A 16699-nucleotide genomic window follows, 5' to 3' on the forward strand; every position below is an offset into this window, starting at 1 on the left:
ATAAAAATCAGGTTGAAAGGCTAAAGGTTGGCCAACCACAAGCAGCAAACACTGTGAGCTTAGTCCTTTTGAGCTGCAGAAGACGAAGCGGTAGATTGTTTTTTGTGGAACATTATGGAGTTGGTAGACACGCTGGTTTTAACAGGGTTAATCCTGATTTTGCTGTGCCTGCTTCTCCAGAGAGGCCGTAAAATCTCATGTTTACCCCCAGGACCCTTCAGCTTTCCCATTATAGGAAACCTGCTCCAGCTGGACATCAGAGCTCCATATAAAACACTGATGAAGGTAAGACTGGAGGAGTGAATACAGGGTCTACCAGTCTGTGTATTTAACATATAAACTGTGACTTTTCTTTCCCTTAGTTTTTCTGTGGAATGCACTGATTATGTCTTACATAGCTTTTTTTTTGTTTGGTTTTTTTCTTTTTTTTTTTTTTGCTGTATTCATTTCTGTTTGTGTGAGTCAAACTGAGGCACTTTTTTCTGGTTACTCAACTGGGAACTATGGAAATACCCTCACTAAGCGTTTAAATTGTCTTACTGAAGGTATTCCATAACCTCCAACGCAGTGTTTTTCAACCTTTTTTTCAACAAAAGCCCACTAACAGCATCATGAGCCTCCTACCACCCCCCCACCTAACCCCTCATTCCAAAAAAACTCTGGGGCCGTGGGCGAAGGCAATATTCTAAAAGTATCGTGACAAACCTGTGTGCAAATCTGTAAGCAAAGGGAGGAGGGGACGATGTGCTTCTATTATTTCTGTTAATTCCCAATTGGTTAAAGGGGCAAATTTTTTTTCAACAAGGAAGTCTTAACTTCAGATTGCAGTTAGAAGAGTCTATCTTAACCCTTTCATGCATGAATTATGAGAAAACTTAATCAAGATTTTTTTTCCTGAGTGTTTTTATTCCTCTTTAGGCATGAAAAAAAAAACAAAACAACAATATTATTGAATTTTTTTTTAAATCAACCTGTTCTTCATGGAGTTACAAAACTGTCCACTCAGCTACACCATGAATTTTATTCTTGAAACAAAGAAACATGTATTTAAAACCCAATATCATAAAGTGATATGAAAACAGTGAAATGAAACCATGTTTAATGCAGCTAATCTGATGTTTTCTCACGTTTTAACATATTCTAATACTAGTTATTACTCACCTCATGGAGATAATATGCAAAAAAATAAATATTAACAATTGATTTCCACTCAAGAACCAACCAAAAACAACAAAGTTACATTAATGGTATGAATTGCAGTTTATGAGATGATGCATAAGTGTCCACTGTGTTGGTTGATATGGAGCTAAAACAACAAAACCCATGAATATACAAGAGTAAAGCTGTAGAGTAACTGTCCACTGTAGGGACCACTATGCATGAAAGGGTTAAAAACAGTGACATTAATTTGTATACTAGTGTGTTATGTTTTCCCTATATTTCATATGCTGTTGTGTATGACTGATTTTCATTGATGCACTTCTGGAAAGCTCTTTGGTCAGCAGAAGATGTTTTTCAATGTTCTATACAAATAAACTTGAATTGAACTGACAGTGGTGAGAAATGAAAATTTTCAGATATCATTGACAATTTCTGGAGAGATCCACTGTTTTACTAAAGCTATACCGTGAATATAGCGTAACTTGAAGTGCACTAACAGCAACAACCACTGCTTTGACATTTCTAATACTAACAACAGCCAACATGATCATTTTTCTGCTTTTCCTGTCAATGCAAGACAACTATCAACCTAATGTTACTCTGCACATGCATCAAGATTCAGCATCACTGCAGCATGTGATCACTGTTGGAATACAAACATGACATGATACAGCACTGCTCCTCACATATACTATATATTATAATGACTTGCTTGACCAGAAATACAAAAGTATGATGCATCTATTACGCATATATAGGCCCATCTGAATTACTGACACAGAAAACGTGAGTAAAACATGCAGTGGCTTAAGTTCATTTACATGTGTCTTATTCATGTCCTGTTGCAACAATATGCAAATGCAAATACTTAAAATACAAACTTACAAGTACATACAGAATACAAAAACAATTTCAATAGCGGTCAAAAGCCCCCCTTTTTCTGCGGTAATACTGCCTCTTGTTGTTTACATCGAGAATTACAATAATATATACAAACTAGGCTTGCGGAATCAGTGACATCTTTTAAATCACTTCTTAAAACACATTTTTATAGACTTGCTTTTATGTGATTTTGGTCCCTTTTTAATTTTTAATTTTAATTTTTTAAATTTGATTTATATCCTGTTTGATTATTAATTTATATTCTCATACATGATGTTGTTTTATGTCATTTCTTCATTTTTTGCATTGATGTGACAGCATCATGTTACGTTATCCCTGCCTCTTTACTCCGATTAACTTAATTTATTCAAAGTGCCATATTTTTTGCATTTGTTGTACACATCTCTCTTATTGTGTTGCTTCTGTTTTAGTGTTTTTACTTGCTTCTTGTATCCTGCTGTTGTGCCCTCTGTCAAAGCACTTTGTAAACTTTGCTTTTAAAGGTGCTATAGAAATAAAGCTATTATAATTATTATTATTATTATCATCATCATCATCATCATTATTACTATTATTAGTTATCATCATTATTATCATCATCATCATTACTATTATTAGTTATCATCATTATTATCATCATTATTATTATTATTATTATTATTATTATTATTATTATTATTATTATTATTATTATTATTGCTACAAGTCAAAACAGAAAAATGGCTCCAACTCCCACTGACCACAATAATAAAACTGCTGATGGAACACCTACAGCTGCAAAAGCTCACTAATTAGTGTTGATTAGAAAATGGCAGAGTCAAATGTTTAGAATTATATAACTGCCCCAAAACAGACCTCATATTCTGCAATGTCACTGCAGTGTCCAGTCTAAATGACCATTGGTCTGAGTAGGAAGGTGGGTGAGTGTGTCCAGTCCATAGGTGCAATGGCAGCATATTGCGAAAGTAACGCAAAAGCCAAAAACCGTCTTGGCTTCTGCTATTGAGTAGCTTTCTGTCCAAAAGTACAGGGTCTGAAATCCAGTTCAGTCCAGCTGATACATCTATGGCTCTGCCAGGGGTGGAAGTGGATTAGACCAAATGTCACCACCTCATAACATTGGATTTTGTTTAAGTACTAATGAAAAAAAAAAAAAAAAAAACACACAAAATGAATTTCTAAACATGTAAATTTCTCTTGTGGGAAGTTTTGAGGAGTCAAATACTTCTGGTTGCACTTAGGAAATAATTTTTCCCACATCCGTTAAAGTCGATGTAAAGCAGAAACACATTTAGCAACAGAACTCTACCAAATTTAAATGATTAAAAAAGGATATAAGGATTTAAAAATTAGGTCTCATGAAAAAAATATTTAATAACTGGTCTGAAGCATGTACGAAAACCAGCTTAATAGTTTTACTCCTAAGTTCAGTTCAACGTGCTCAGGAACTGTCCAGTAGCATGTATAATGTAAGGTGAACTAATTAAATGAACTTAATGACACAAATAATTTCCTCAATGGTATTAATAATTGCCTGCAAAAAGGCCCTGGTTCGACTGGAAATCAAACATTGAACCTTCTAGCTGTGAGGCAGTAATTTGATTGATTGATTGATGGATTGATTTTGAATAGGAATGTGAAAAAGAATAAAAAATAAATAAACAAACAAAACATTTAACGTAAGACAAACAATACATATTCGCGAAGGAGTGAGAAGAAGTGTAAGTTATAAACTCCCACCCCTTCTCCTTAAATAATTTATAACAATAATAACCTTCCCAGTCTAATCCACTATATCACCATGTGCCTGTTCAGTCAAATCTGTTGTTTCCTGTTATGCTCTGACTCTTTACTTATTTTTTTTCCCCTCTTTTTAACGTCCAGCTCAGTGAACGCTATGGTCCTGTGGTCACTGTGTACCTGGGCCCTCAGCGGGCCGTGGCTCTGATTGGATACGAGGCTGTGAAAGACGCTCTGGTGAACCAAGGAGATGACTTCACTGGACGAGGACCACTTCCTTTCTTTATGAAAGTTACCAATGGCTATGGTAAATATGGCAATATTGTAAAGAAACAAAATATTGTATCCTTAAGATCTGGTTTTGTATTAACCTCTGACTACCTGTACATGTGCACAGGGTTGGCGATCAGTAATGGAGAGCGCTGGAGGCAGTTACGACACTTTACCTTGACGACGCTGAAGGACTTTGGGATGGGACGAAAAGGGATGGAACAGTGGATCCAGGAGGAGAGTAAATATCTGGTAGCTCGAATTCATGGTACAAAAGGTATGCATGACTGAAAATAAGAACCTTACCGTAAATTAACTTGTCAATATTAAAAGAAAGGTCCTTAAATGTCTAGTGTGGAAGATTTAGGGGGATCTAATGACATAAATGGAATATGATATTTGGGATTATGTTTCTATTAGTGCATAATCACATATTGTGGTGTTTTCATTACCTTAGAATGAACAGTGTCCACCATGTTGCACCATCATCTCAGAAGACTTTTTTTCCCTACTTTTTGGCAAGTGCATTCAGGTGCATGGCCATCACTTACTATCTTAGAGTGGACCAGAGTAACATCCCTGTAGACCACAGGTGTCAAACATGTGGCCCGGGGGCCAAATCCAGCCCTCCAAAGGGTCCAGTCCGGCCCTTAGGATGAATTTGTGAAAAGCAAAAGCTTAGATATTAACAAGCCTTTTAGTTCAGGTTCCACATTCAGACTAATTCAATCTCAAGTGGGCAGGACCAGTCAAATAGTATCATAATAACATATAAATAATGACAAATCCAACTTTTTCTAAATATTTTCATGTATTTACAATAAAACAAAGTATAATTTCGCAAAAAATGTGACTAACCTGAACAAATACGAACAACCTGCAATGTCTTAAGAGAAGTAAGTAGAATTTTAACAAGATTCTGTCTGTTACTAAATGTTCTGTGTATTTGTAGATCCACTGTGATCTGTAAGTTATAATGTACATGTGTAAATGTTAAACTGAGTCTTACTATTGTTAAAATTACACTTATTTTTTCAGTTTCAGCTTATTCACATCTTTTGAAAGGATAGTTTGTAGATGTAAACCTTTTCATAATGTAAATGTACTTTTTTCGCTCTAAAACATAGAGAAAAGTTTGCAGTTGACATTATTTATATATTATTTTGTTATTATTTTACTGGTTCGGCCCACTGCAGATCAAATTTAGCTGAATGTGGCCCCTGAACTAAAATGAGTTTGACACCCCTGCTGTAGACTGTATAAAATGAAACCTCCATTAAGTACCCACTGGTTTGTAGATGGTCATTTTGGAGCCAGAAGTTTAAAGGGGCTGGAGACTTTCGTGACCAATTTTTCATCAAATCTGTAAAACCTCAGTCATAGCCTAAGTATCACAAATCTGTAAGTCTTTCTGTGATTAATCTCTTGCATTACGGTGAACAATTTCGAAGTGCCATCCACCATAAACAGACCATATGTTTACAAACTGACCCGGGACGTCACCTGGGCATCTTCGGAATTTTGTTGCAACGTGCATTGTGGGATACGGAGGTTCACGCAGCCACCTGACAGTGGCAGCTGAAACAGACACGATTAGAAACGGCAGGAACTCCCTTCCTTCTATGCATACTCCTCCGCGTTTCCATATGTTTGTTTCGTCCATATAATACCATGTGGTCGCGCTGCCGCTGCTGCTGTCGGGTGGCTGCGTGAACCTCCGTTTCCCACAATGCACGTCTTGACAAAATTCCAAAGATGCCAGAGTGATGTCCCGGGTCGGTTTGTAAACACGGTTTGTTTAAGGTGGATGGCACTTTGAAATTGTTCGCCGTAATGCAAGAGATTCAGGTGAGTAATCACAGAAAGACTTACAGATTCATGATACTTAGGCTATGACTGAGGTTTTACAGATTTGATGAAAAATTGGTCACAACAGTCTCTAGCACCTTTAACATTTGAGCCACTGCCAACATGAGGATTGCCAAAACATAAGTGCCCATATTTGGACATGTGGGTGAAAGAGTGAATGGTGAAACTCAGCAAGCTATGTACTGAATACACCAACCACATAGCTCACACTGTCAATTAATTTCAGCTACTTCGGAGTTGGGGAACTAATAAATGTATACAACACAGTGCAGTGATGATGGGAATCTCTTAAAATTAACATTAAACAAAAACAGCCAGCAGTAATACCAGTATTAGTGTTGAAGATGTACTGCTGAGATGGTGTGCACAGATATAGTGTGAGTTGTAAAAAGAAATATATTTTTATCTCTCATTTCTTGTTCCCAGCTTCACCTTTTGATCCCACCTACTTCCTGAGCTGTTCTGTGTCCAATGTGATCTGCTGTTTAGTGTTCGGTCAACGCTTCGACTACAACGATGACCACTTCCTCCATCTTTTGCAGATCACCGCGGCAATACTGGAATTTACCAGCAGTCCCTCTGGTCTGGTAAGAGGACAAGATACAGTTGGGAGAAAGTTATTAGACCACCCTTGTTTTCATAAATTTCTTGTTCATTTTAAGGCCTGGTCCAACTAAAGGTACATTTGTTTGGACAAATATAATGATAACAACAAAAATAGCTCACAAGAGTTTAATTTCAGAGCTGATATCCAGCCATTTTCCATAATTTTCTTGATAATAACCAGAATCACTTCAGTTAGCCTGAACTGGACTGGGACAGAGACTGGAAAAAGTGGCCTGAATGGCAGTCAGCAACGTACATCCAGGTCTGGTCCTAGGGTCTAAACTCCTGCCAGTATGCATTCACCACGGCACAGATTTCCCCTGGGAGGATCTGGTGGAAGAGGTACCTGAATGGAAGAAGCTGGGACATGTTGAGCTGGCAGCTGATGCTCAGAAATTAGGCTGACACTCTGAGGTTTTTCCAGTTGAGGTGAATTGTAGAGACTTTGCTGCCAATTCCACAGGAAGGGTCCTTCCAAACCCCAAAACAAGAGACCCCATCCTGGAGGGTAGCCACTAGACCCACATCCAGGTCTGATTAGGTGCTGTCTGGACTCAATATGTCATATGGTAAAAGGTAGAATGGGTGGTGCAGATGTAGTTTTGAAACTTGAAGGTGTAACATACAGTCCTACAACTGAATGTGATCTCTAAGGAGGGATGGGAAGGAAGTCCAAAAGACAGTCATTCATTGGGTAGAAATGTAGTGACTGAAGATATACCATAAGATTTATATCATGCACATACTCATGCATTCAGTGGGTCCTTATGTGGGGACATGGTCTTCTTAGAAAAGACCACTCATACCGGGTTTTTCCTCATTTTGTCACCTGGTTGTGTATATTTGACAATTTGATAACAGTTTTTCCATCCTCATCCATTATGTTTGCAGTTGTATGATATCTTCCCTCAGCTGATGGAATGTCTGCCCGGTCGTCACCACAAATTGTTCACCGGAATTGAAGAACTGAAAAAGTTCATTAGGAAAAACATCCAGGAGCACGAGGATACACTGGATATGAGTTCCCCCAGAGATTACATTGACTGCTTCCTCACCCGAGCCAACATGGTGAGACGAAACACAAAGAGCTGAAAACACAGAGTAAAAAGGACAGTTTGTGTTTTCTGCAGTGTGGTTGTATGACACACATATCCATAGTCAGTGTTGGACCTGCAGTAGATTGTGGTTGGTATGTCTATCTATCTATCTATCTATCTATCTATCTATCTATCTATGTAACCGATGGTCTCGGACTCTGCATTGTGTTCTTTTTAATCACGAGACCCGCACATATAACGTTGGAGGCAGTCTCCGTTTATTGTTTTTCCTGACAAGTGACAGAAAAACACAAAAACCGCCGGTCAGCGACCCCCGTAAAACAAGCTCCTCTCCCATGGAAATCCAGAACAAAGGGGGAAATACATTAAATTATTAAAATAAAATACAGCATACCTGACAAGTGACAGAAAAACACAAAAACCTCCAGTCAGCGACCCCCGTAAAACAAGTTCCTACACAAACCAAAATGACACAGAAATGTGTTTAAGCACATTATAAGCACGTTATACAGCCTGAACTAGCCAGTTCATGTAAAAAAAAAGAAATTAACAGTGGCTAAACCAAAAAAACTTCTCAGACTGTACAGCTGCTTACCTCTCCCATGGAAACAAAAGGGAAGAGGCAAAGGCGCGAAAACTCCGGTTATAGCGTGGAGTGTCACACTGTAAATTGCTCGCTGGGGAACAGACCCAAACCAAAAGTTCCACATACTGACCCGGAGGCCCACAATGTCAGGTACCAATCAAAAGAAATGAAAATAAAATGAACAGATTTTGTGTAATTATAGCAATACACAATATCATATACATACCCACATTGCTGCGAAATAATTGACTCTGTTACAGACAGACAGACAGACAGACAGACAGACAGACAGACAGACAGATAGACAGATAGACAGATAGATAGATAGATAGATAGATAGATAGATAGATAGATAGATAGATAGATAGATAGATAGATAGATAGATAGATTTTGGAGAAGCACTCAGGAGAACCAACAGAGGAACAAAACTATGGGGACAAAAGCTGTGTTTTAATCATTTAAAATCCTGTGTATACCTGTGGGAATGCAATATAATCCACACATTCTAGAAGGCAGAACGTGTTCACATCAGCACAGAAATAGGTAAAGTTTTAACGAGTCCATGGCTAGGTCTGCTTGGAGATGTTCATGAGTCTCTCAAGTTCAGTTCAGATCAAAGATTTATGATGAGATCCAAGAATCCCAACTATCCCATCAGTCATATTTGTTTCATTTACTGGAGGCCATATTTCTGTTGTACTGTCTTTACTTTTATTCCCTCCGCCAAGGAACGGCAGAATTTTGGTGGTGATCGGGGGATCTGATCTGCCTCGGTGGGGATCTGTGCTCTCCGAGTGCTTTTCTAGTTCCTTAAGTCAACCTCTAACAGTCTGTTTTTTGGTTTTATGACTTTCACCTGAGTTGCACAAAAATCAGGGGCCTTGGCGGAGGTATGAGCTCTACAGTCCACCACCACCAAGGCTGAATAACACTGGGTTACAAAAAAATGTTTTTTGCAAGTTGTCTAGGTTTTTTCAACTGAATTAGGACCATTTTGCACCGCTAAATCCAAAAATGACATCTGTTTTTCTCAATCAGGTCAGGTTTTCTTGCTAATTTGATTTTGAAAAATTTGATCGTCTCACAAAATTGATTACATTTTTGTGACTTTATCAGTTGATTTTTTTTATATAGTTCTCACCCAAAATAGGTTTTAAGAAAAAAAAAATCATTTGATCACTTGATTCCTGTTAGGTACAATGGTGTATTCACCGCAGATGTAGCAGAATACGTCAGGCTTATTTTTGCTAGATCTTCTAGTCGAAGCCATTTCATTCACCTGTAATATTAAAAAAAACCATTAATCATAAATTGGCAAAAGTAAAATCTTCAGAACTCGTTTATTGCAAGAAATATGAAAGAATTTTGTATCATATGATGTGAAAACGCCCATAAATGTAAGCAAAAATGTTAAAAAGCCAATATGTAGCATAGTTCAGAAAGTTGACCTGATTGAGCAAAATTAATGTGATTTTTGGATTCAGCACACCAAAATTATCCTAAATCAGCTCAAAAAACTTAAACAATAAATTTGTTGTTGACCAGTGTAATTCAACCCAACGCCTTACGCATCCAGTGTTTGACAGAACAGATGCTATGTTTACACTCCCAAAATTCGATTTTTTTTTCATAGCTTCTTTTCTCTGGATTTACTCCAAATTCCAAAAGGTTCTGTGGTGGCCCCTGCCTTGTTCTTTGACCACATTTCATGAAAAATGTTGATGGAAATTTTGTGTAATCCTCCAAACAGACCAACCAACAAAGCATTAAAAGACCGGAGCCTGCATGTTACTAAGTGTGGTTGTAGTTACTCTTATTTCTGGTCGTTTCACTGAATTCTTTCTTGTTTTGTCCTCTTAGGAAAAAGACCTTCCCACGACTGAGTTCAACAACGACAACTTGGTTCCGACAGTGTTGAATCTGTTCGCGGCAGGAACAGACAGCACCAGCTCCACCATCAAATTTGCTCTGAGCGTATTGAGCAAATATCCTAAAATACAAGGTACGTCGTGATAAATATAGAAGTATGTGCTTTGCTATAGTCGTCAGCTTGTCTATTGATCTGTCAGTCCATCGTCATTATGTTTCTGACGCATAAGTAGAAAGCCATTCAGTATTTTTCCAGTATGCGTTGGAAATAAATTATGCATCGGTGGCGATTTTTGCCATCGAGAAACATTTGAACCATAAACAGGTACAAGAGTAAATGCAAATGTACGTGACTGAATGACATACAGACTGTACATTGAACACTGAAATGCTCCTTGACTTGATCTGTGTCCTGATGTAAGCCACAGCCACGTCCAAATGTACAGTAACTATTCACAAAATTGCAAAATATGGAAAAACCACCTTTTCAAAGTAGTTGTGGTTTTGTGATCTAAAGCAACAAAGCCCTTCTTGATTGTTTCTTTGGAACATTTTAGTCCAAAGCTACGGAGCATCATTTTTATTTAGTACTTCATTTGACTGCAATGTTTGATCACTCTGTGTAATTTTTGATAAAACACTGTAAGTCTGGCCAACTTTTAAAAGATTTTTTAGAGAAAATTCTTTCAGATATTCTTTTGTCTGATGTAGAATCAATGCATTGCATCAAGTCGCTTCCAGTCGTATGATTTTCTAAAAAATATTTACATATTCAGTAGTAGTCTGCATGGATTTTCATCTATCCTTCGGGCTGCCATCATTCTGTTTCCTGAAATAACAGAAAAAAAAAAAAAAAAAAAAAAAAAAAAAAAATCTTCAAATAAACTACAATTTATCCCTTAAGTTGAAGTGGAAATGATAATTTTCATATATACAGTATGTTTTTGACTCATTAAAGGTGCAAATTCCTAAAATTACTCGTCTCCCCTGCTGTTAGTGGGCGAAATCAATCAAATGACGCTAATATCAGTAATATTTTGCACAGGAAATGTCATCAAAAATGCAAGTCAGACAACTTTTATATCAGATACATTTATAGATTATTTCTTTATTTCTGGTGCAATCCTGAATGTGATCATTTTAAATTATTTGAACTTTGCTTAAATGCTGTTTTGCTTCATTGTAGAGAAAATGCAGCAGGAAATCGACACTGTGATTGGACGAAATCGTGACCCTTTCATGCAGGACAGGAAGTCCCTCCCTTTCACAGATGCCGTCCTTCATGAAATTCAGCGTTTTATGGATTTTGTTCCGATGGGAGTCCCTCACTACACACTTCGTGACATCTTGTTCAGAAGTTACAGGATCCCTAAGGTGCGTTGGTTTCTGCAGTGAGGCTAACATGAACATTTCTGCAGGTTTTCCCCCATATAACATGTAAAGTGACTCATTGGAATTAATGTCTTGTCTTAATAGGATACTCTGATTTTTCCCATTTTGCACTCTGTGTTGAAAGAGGAAAAACACTGGGTGAGTCCGTTCTCCTTCAACCCTGAACACTTCCTGGACCACAATGGGAACTTTAAGAAGAACCCTGCATTCATGCCTTTTGCTGCAGGTAAATAATTAAATATGTTTTTTTTTTTCATAAATCTACGACAGGGGTTCCTAAAGTGGGGCACGTGTACCCCCATAGGTACATGGAAGAAGCCCAGGGGGTACTTGAAATATTTTTGGAGTAATACATTAAATAAGTCATCATGTCCAAAGACGAAATAAATAATGAGAATTAATGCTGAAATATAAAACACAATAAATACATTCATATAATACTTTTATTGTCAATTATCTTGTTAAAGCTTTGGTAACATTTGAAGAATATTTATATTTTATATTATTCAAAATGAGTTCATCTGAGAAGCTAAGCAATTATTTTTTGTTGATGAAAGTTTGATTTATTAATTAATGACCAATTTATTTATTTTTCTTACCAATGAAATAGGGCACTTTTCAGTTTAAATTTTGCACATAAAATTTACTGTAAAAAATGTGTTTTTTTAAATATATATATTACAGTTAAATATATGTTGTCTGTTTACAAAGTTTTGAAAAATATAAACAGACACCTTTGGCACAGCAACAAATTTTGCCAATTTTTTTTTTCAATTAAAAATGCTGAAGTGAGAGTTGGGGGTACTTGGCTAAAAAAGTATATTCCAGGGGGTACTCCACTGTAAAAAGTTTGAGAACCACTGATCTACAAAATCTGACTGTACATTAGTATCTTCATAACAGCAGATAAAAGTCCATACTAAATTGTGGGGTAATTTTTTTTTTTTTTTTTGTTTATTTGGAAAAACAAATATTACAAAACTTCCCTTACAGCTACAGTTCAATTCGAAAGAAGATGTCAATCCAAGATTTTAGTTGAATATAGAACATATAAAATAAAGAAAGAAAGAAAAGTGGGCTGAAGGAGAGGGCTTAATCCACTACTTCATCAACAAGATAAGACACATTAAGGTGTGTATGTTTACTTTAACCTAAAATAGAAATGTATATCACATAAATGTTTTCCATCACTGATGTATTCAATTCACATCCATTACAAATTTAACATACACTGAACAAAAATATAAACGCACCACTTTTGTTTTTGCTCCCATTTTTCATGAGCTGAACTCAAAGATCTAAAACTTTTTCTGTGTACACACAAGGTTTATTTCTCTCAAATTATGTTCACAAATCTGTCTAAATTTGTGTTAGTGAACACTTCTTCTTTGCTGAGATAATCCATCCACCTCACAGGTGTGGCATATCAAGATGCTGATTAGACAGCAGGATTTTTGCACAGGTGTGCCTTAGGCTGGCCACAATAAAAGGCCACTCCAAAATGTGCAGTTTTATCACACAGCACAATACCACAGATGTCACAAGTTTTGACTGTGCGAGGAAAATGGTGGTCACACCAAATACTGACTGGTTTTCTGACCCCCCTGGACCACCCAATACAGTAAAACTGCACATTTTAGAGTGGCCTTTTATTGTGGCCAGCCTAAGGCACACCTGTGCAATAATCCTGCTGTCTAATCAGCATCTTGATATGCCACACCTGTGAGGTGGAAGGATTATCTCAGCAAAGGACAAAGGAGAAGTGCTCACTAACACAGATTTAGACAAATTTATGAACAATATTTGAGAGAAATAGGCCTTTTGTGTACATAGAAAAAGTTTTAGATCTTTGAGTTCAGCTCATGAAAAATGGGAGCAAAAACAAAAGTGGTGCGTTTATATTTTTGTTCAGTGTAGTTTGTCCATTTTGACCAAATAGTGAAAAAAAAATCCTTTTGACCCTTAAAACAAAATGTCAGCTTCTCCAGAATGTAAATGTCCTGTATGATGTCGATCCATTCTTCTGTTGTGGGTGCTTCAGCCTTTAACCATTTTCTAGTGATCGTCTTTTTACTTTTTGCCAAAAATATTAACATTTTTTTTAATCTTTCAGATTCCAGTCCTGACATGAAATAATTCCTAAATACAGGGTTTCACATTTACAAGGAATTTTTTCAGTAAAAATGTTATTTAACCCTTTCATGTATGAATTATAAGAACCTTAGTCAAGATTTTTTTTCTTGAGTGTTTTTATTCCTCCTTAGGCATTAAAAAACAATGCAATCGAGTTTTTTTTTTTCTTGTCATGAAGTTACAAAAATATCCATGCATTAAATTTTTGAAGTAAAGAAACACGTGTTTAAATCCCAATATCAGAAAGTGATTTGAAAACAATGAAATAAAAACATTTTTAATGCTGCTAATCTGATTTTTTTGGTCACATTTTAACATATTCTAATGCTAGTTATTATTCACTTCATGGAGATAATATGCAAAAAAAAACTAACTGTTTTGTCTAACAAATGGCAATTGATTTACACTGAAACACGTTACTGCAGATGAGGTTTATCAAAAACAGAAAAGTTACAGTAATGGTATGAATGTCAGTGTATGGGATGATGCATACGTGTATGTTGGCTGATATGGAACTAAAACAACAAAACCCATGAATATACAAGAGAACAGGTGGAGAAGAACTGTCCACAGGAGTAACCAGTATGCATGAAAGGGTTAAATGTTGGCGCAGCTGTTCAAATTGTGGGGTAATGTTTTTTTTTTATTAATCTTTGGTGTATATTCTTCTAATCTGGTTTGTTTGTGGTTGTCCTTCAGGAAAAAGAGCGTGTGTTGGAGAGTCTCTGGCTCGTATGGAGCTTTCATCTTCCTCATATCACTTCTGCAGAATTTCACCTTTTCTATTCCTGGAGGTCCTGACAGCATAGACCTCAGCCCTGAACAAAGCAGCTTCGTCAACGTTCCTCGTACATACAGGGTCATCGCCACCCCTCGGTAGTTCGGACAGCGGTAGTTCAGTCTTCACCAGCCTCTGCATTTACAAACTCATGCTCATTGTCTTATTATTGTAATTGTAATAATATAATAGTACATAATAATCATGGTTTTACATTAACATAAGAGAACAACTATTAAACCTCCCTGTTATAGGTCAGTGTGTAGTATTTAGTGACATCTTGTGGTGAAGTTGCAGATTACAGCCAGTGCCCATACGGTGGCTTTTAACACCAGAAACACTAGAACACTGGAAAATATGACAATCCTTTTTAATGACAATGTTTCTGTTGTTTATTTTGGAGATTTTAGGTTCATTTTATTGTTTATTTGGAAGGGATAGTGTACATTAATCATTTCAACCAGTGTAAAGCTGGAGGCACATTTCTATTGGTAGTCCCTTTGCCTATTGTTAAATGGCAACCTAGAATAAATACATAGACATATTTTATGTTATTTCCAGGTGATTATACACTAATGAATCATAATTATGAATGTTATATTAATTTCCACAGTTAAATTGCCCTACATTTTACGTATTAAACCACCAAATTACCTGTGTTTTTTAAAAAATATATATTTCATTTCAATGTAACTTTTAAGGAACAAGAGAGGGGAGTAATAATTGTAAAATACAAAGACAGTGGTCATTAAATGTCATTGTTTTAAATAAATGGTTGGATTTAGCATTGGCATTATACAGTTGCGGAAAAAATTATTAGACCATCAAAAGTCATCAAAAACAATGGTTACGCAATCAAGTACTAACTCCTGTGTGTATCATGTGACTAAAACAGACAGAAAAGAAAACATGGAAAGAATAAAAGCACTGTTTTTGTCAGTACAATGCCGTAGATACTGATGTAAGAACCGAAGTGATCTTGGTTATTATCAAGAAAACATGGAAAATGGATAGATAGCAGCTCTGAAATTAAACTATTATGAGATATTTTTGTTGCTATTGTTATATTTGTCCAAACAAACGTACCTTTAGTTGTACCAGGCATTAAAATGAACAAGAAATTGAAGAAAACAAGGAGCGGTCTAATTATTTTTTTCAGTGACTGTATGTGTTAAACTAAACTTGTTGTACCACTAGTTTGAGAACATAACAGCATTCAGTGTTTGCATGATCCATCACCAGTTTAGAGTCAACCAGTAAAGATGAAGCGATTGAAATGGTTGCAAATGGACAAAAGAAATTTAGAAAAAAAACAACAACCATTTTTGCACATAAATTTGGCAGCAGTTGAGTTTTTGTTCAGAAGGTTATAAAATTTTCAAAAACACTTTGTTTGCACTTTCTGTTGGATGTTTTTAGACTATATATAATCATTGAAGTTGAGGTCCTTGGTTTATGCATATTAATGTTGTATGTTTTTTCACAGTCATCGCTGCAATTGAATAAAATTATTGTTAATCAAATTAAAATGTTTTCTTTTATTAGCTTTACAATGGTTATATCAAGTAGGCTATTATCGGATCATATATTTCAGTCTTATTCCACCTTTTCTGTTGTTGTTTTTGCAGGGGTGAAATGAACATACATATTTATTTGTCATTTTCTTTTCCTCAGATAAAAGAAAATACAGGAATTATATGCACAGCCTTAAACACATAAAAAAAAACTGAACTAAATGTGTTATAAAGGCTAAAGTCACTATTTCGTGTGACCTCTGACCCCATGACCAGAAGCAACAAAAAACAAGTTAAGTAACAAGTTAATAATGTTAAGTGCAAAGTCAAACTAAATACGACCATTTTGGTTTAAAGAAGCCGTTTCTTCTACGTAACTTTTATTTTTCCTGCTGTACATACTTCACATATATCAGATTGGATCTTAATGCAGAGACAAATGCATGTGTGTGGACATTAGAACTTTACTAAACCAACAAACAGAATGTTGGACCAGGACTTTTACATAGTACTATATATACTGGTGTAACAGGGTCAATTATTTGGCAGCAGCTGGTTACACTGGACCCAAAATAAACAGGACCTGAACCTGCTGATCTAGGTCCTGGCTTCAACCCAGTCTTGAATAAGAGGAAGATGACAAATACTTTTTATATGTAATGATAAAAACTATAAACTTTATGATTTGATCCAGTTGTATTTTAGCGCTTTTGCAGTTCCCTCAGGAAAAAAAAAAAAAACAGTATGTTTACGTAGATGCATTCTTAAAGAGGTCATATTTTGTTAAACCTACTTTTTTTTTTTTTTTTCAGATTTTTATTTAGAAATATTGAGAAAAAT

At 36.0% G+C, this 16699-nt stretch overlaps 1 protein-coding gene across 1 annotated transcript; it reads left to right on the plus strand.

Moving 5' to 3' along the window:
* The first annotated feature begins 114 nt into the window (after nucleotides 1-114).
* Nucleotides 115-14447, plus strand: LOC115432252 (cytochrome P450 2G1-like). Its single transcript, XM_030153142.1, is given in 10 exon segments — nucleotides 115-285; nucleotides 3928-4090; nucleotides 4181-4330; nucleotides 6349-6509; nucleotides 7420-7596; nucleotides 10034-10175; nucleotides 11229-11416; nucleotides 11519-11660; nucleotides 14267-14305; nucleotides 14308-14447. Coding segments are annotated over 10 exon segments (1473 nt in total).
* Nucleotides 14448-16699: the final 2252 nt, after the last annotated feature.

The sequence above is a fragment of the Sphaeramia orbicularis genome, chromosome 13 (genome assembly GCF_902148855.1).
Source record: "Sphaeramia orbicularis chromosome 13, fSphaOr1.1, whole genome shotgun sequence".
NCBI classification, from domain to species: Eukaryota; Metazoa; Chordata; class Actinopteri; order Kurtiformes; family Apogonidae; genus Sphaeramia; species Sphaeramia orbicularis.